We start from the raw sequence: 3,543 nt of genomic DNA on the forward strand, positions 1-3,543 counted from the left end.
TATATATGTTTTATTTCCCACTTCTTTCATTACTTTTTTTTTTAATAATTTTCATTTTGTACATATATTTACTAACTTGATTTCCATATGTATTATTTGTTCTTTCCTCTTACTTAATTTTAATATTACTTTTCTCATACTACCTTTATTTCCTTATAATACTTTAACTATTTATGTCTGTCAAAAATATTTATGTATCCATAATATTAGCTATTTTCTTATTTTCTAACCCTTCCATATATCCTTTGATTCTTTGGTTGTTATCTTGATTTTTTGTTTTCTTAGCCCTGATGAAGGCTAGAAATTCTGGCCGAAACGAAACATTGGCACTAATAAATAAGTTTTTAAATATTTGTGTTTATCACTGACTGCAGCCCCAACCATCTTCTCATATAAAATTTCTAATTACCTTAAACTTAGGCCTAAATGAGAATCACCCTTATAAGAATTTCCTGTTCTAATTTTTGTTCAAATCAGCCAGCTCCTTCTAATGTTGTCATGGCCTCTCTCCTACAGCACTTTTCGTAAACTGAAGGGGATTTTTTATGTCTATCTATTGATAGCATTAAAATTTAAGTATTTAACTCTTTTATAGGAATATAAATTCTCTGCCAATAAACACATTCTGCATTAAAACCTACTTAATCAAACAATATCATTAATGGAGGGTGGCAATGTGCCATTAAAGACACCAGGAAAACAGTAGACCTCTAGACTTGCCTTAAAAGAAGATCATATTGTAACTTATTTGAATTTGTAAACAAAAAAATTATTGAGAGAAAAATTGTGTATTATTTAATAACTAGTGATCTACCTGACTATCTCATTATCATTATTCTCATCTCATTGCCTACCTGTTAAATAAAATAATGTAAATAACAAATAATTATGGAATGGAAAATGGAAACTTAAATCTTTAAATTATAATACATCTTTAAATATATCAAATCAGATGAATTATTAAGAATGGGCCTTGTGACTAATGGCATAAAGGAATTTCCCACTTTATTTATAAGTAATGTTCTAGCTTATTTTATAATACCATAATGTACTCACAAGTTTAATTAATTATTTTTTTCACAGAACGGCCTTTCAAGACCACGCGAATATCATTACTTTTTCCTTCTCACTTTTTCTCTTCTCTCCCAGTATCTTCTCATCATTTCTGCGTGCCTTTGCTTCCTCTCTTCCGACCACGCAGTACCCTTCTGTTTAATTAATTATATTCTACATAAGTTGCAAGTTTTACAATTTTGTATTCTCAATGGATCTAAATAGAAAATGGTATATATAAGACAGAAAATTGATTTATTAGTGTTCAGATGCAAAGCAAATGAAACACTAATTATAGCTACTTGTGCAGGTATCACCCCAACATCTAGATTATGTTATATTAAAGAGATCTATTATGTGATTTATTCTTGAATAAATTGGTATTCCTGAGCATTATCACAGAGCTAATACATTTATTAAACTGTTAATATTTCATTTTTGATGTATTTTAATCTTATAATTATTTGTTTTGGTTTTTATTATATCGATCTAGACATTTTTGGTTCAATGTATTGCAACAGTTCAGTAATGAAATTTATTCAATAAGTATAAGCAAAGCTACATTATTCAGATATCCAAGTCCAGTCCGTGATTGTGCCAAAGAACGTTCTCAGCCATAAGTTAAGACGCCAAATTTATTACTCCTCCCAGTTCCCTTTTGGGAGACCAAGCTGAAAAATAAAATTAATTTTTACAGTAAATCTATGAATGATAGAATAATTCCTTTTTGACTTATATGACCAATAGTGTAATATTACAGGAAGCAAACGTTTTCCGTATAATTTGAGGAATTAATATGTATTATTAAAATAGTTTTTCTTTATGCCTAAAGGTATCCAGGTTTAATAAAAAATAAATAAAATTTTCATTAATATTTACTTTTGCTTGATGTTTTGACTATGTTCATGATCAAATCTTTGTTTTCAAACTCTAAAAAATAGTGAAATTAAAAAATAATGCTAAAAATTAATAACAGTATTTCTCATACACTATAAAAAACAAATAATATTAATAAAATAAATTATATAACTTGGATAATTTACTTGTAGTTAAAATACAACTTTTATTTTTACTTTATATATTTTTATATAACAAATTTACATATATTTTATTAACCTGGAAGCTTCTAGCCATTCAGAAAAATTTGTTTTTTCATTTATCTAATGTGAAATCTAATTTTTAAAAACAACAATTAATTATACATAATTATATTTTATTGTTTAGTACCTTCTTCCAGTTGTTCATTTTGCAAACTGCTGCAGAATATGCAAGCTGACATTCATCTTTTTCCTCTTGAGGAACTATATAATAAAATGGTTAGTTAAGAAGTAGCAATCAAATTGGACATTCAGAAAAATAAACATAATAACTGAACAAATGTAATCTACTTCATTAATACATTAATACTACTGTAAAACATGTACTTACATTCTTTATACTGTAAAATTTTATTTATTACCCTTAAACTATCTGTACCTCTTATAATTCATGAAAGGTCTTGGGTTCAATAATTGGTAAGGACAAACTAGTTCATTACCACATTCAATTTCCAGGTTTTTCTTAAGGCTACCCACTTTATAGAGACTGAGTTTGCTTCAGGAATGTCTCCCGACCCCAGATTCAATCCATGGTATATAACACAGAATAAATTATTATAGAGATCAGAGTCTTGTGCCTTAAAACTCAATAAAACTGAGTGAATTCACAAGCTACAAGCCAGTGAATTCACAAGCTGTTTGTAACTGCACTGGCTCATCATGTCCACAAGCTTACTTTCAGATTGTAACCAATCTGCGAGAAGAGTTGAAACTGCTTATGGGCTTTTTACCTAAAAAAAACTACCTGTTTTATATGTTACCTAAAGATACATTTTTCAGGCCCACCATGAAATAAATATTGACTGACCCAGGTGGGAATCAAATTCACAATGTTCTGAACATGCCAGAAATGGCAAGGGAGGGGGATAAAAAAAAAAAAAGTTACAGCCTTAGTCAGCTGTTACTTCGATGTCAGCTTACTGAGGAGATCAGCTGATCGCATGTATATAAAGAGATGTACCGAAGCCAATATTACAGCAGTATGTTTTAGTATGTTACAGCAGTTCACACATGTTACATCTTATTACTTCTTCTCTTTTTTGACATTTGGCTTTCGCCGATACTTAACTGGTGCCGAAACCCGGGAAATTTAGATACCGGATTAATTTTCTGTCTAAAAGAAAATTTTATTTTCATTGTTCTCTTTGAATTATGACCAGTAATGGATTAGTAAGAAAAGCAGTTCTGAACCTAGAGAATATGAACCAAACAACCAACCTCAAGCTGCAGTCAATCAAGCTTTAGCAGCTGCCAACCCACCTCCGCAGGTGATTCAACCATTACCAGAAGTCTCTTTAGCACAATATCATGCCACGACGCTAGAATGGATCAAGGTCCGTACGGCAACTGCCCAGGACCTGAGAAAGGCGGTATCGGACCTAGAAAAATTCAC

General features: G+C 30.2%; 1 protein-coding gene across 1 annotated transcript in view; it reads right to left on the reverse strand.

Annotated features, from left to right (window-relative positions):
• Positions 1-1,574: 1,574 nt before the first annotated feature.
• Positions 1,575-3,543, reverse strand: part of LOC106687067 (uncharacterized) — a 7,893-nt gene continuing 5,924 nt past the window's right edge. Inside the window, exons 6-7 of the mRNA XM_014430748.3 lie at positions 2,281-2,354; positions 1,575-1,724 (exon numbers count right to left, since the gene is read on the reverse strand). Of these exons, the coding sequence (XP_014286234.2) occupies positions 1,692-1,724; positions 2,281-2,354 (107 nt within the window). The 3' untranslated portion in view covers positions 1,575-1,691. The remainder of the gene's footprint in view (positions 1,725-2,280; positions 2,355-3,543) is intronic.

The sequence above is a fragment of the Halyomorpha halys genome, unplaced genomic scaffold (assembly GCF_000696795.3).
Source record: "Halyomorpha halys isolate HHAL.00 unplaced genomic scaffold, Hhal_1.1 Scaffold910.1, whole genome shotgun sequence".
In the NCBI taxonomy this organism is placed as follows: Eukaryota; Metazoa; Arthropoda; class Insecta; order Hemiptera; family Pentatomidae; genus Halyomorpha; species Halyomorpha halys.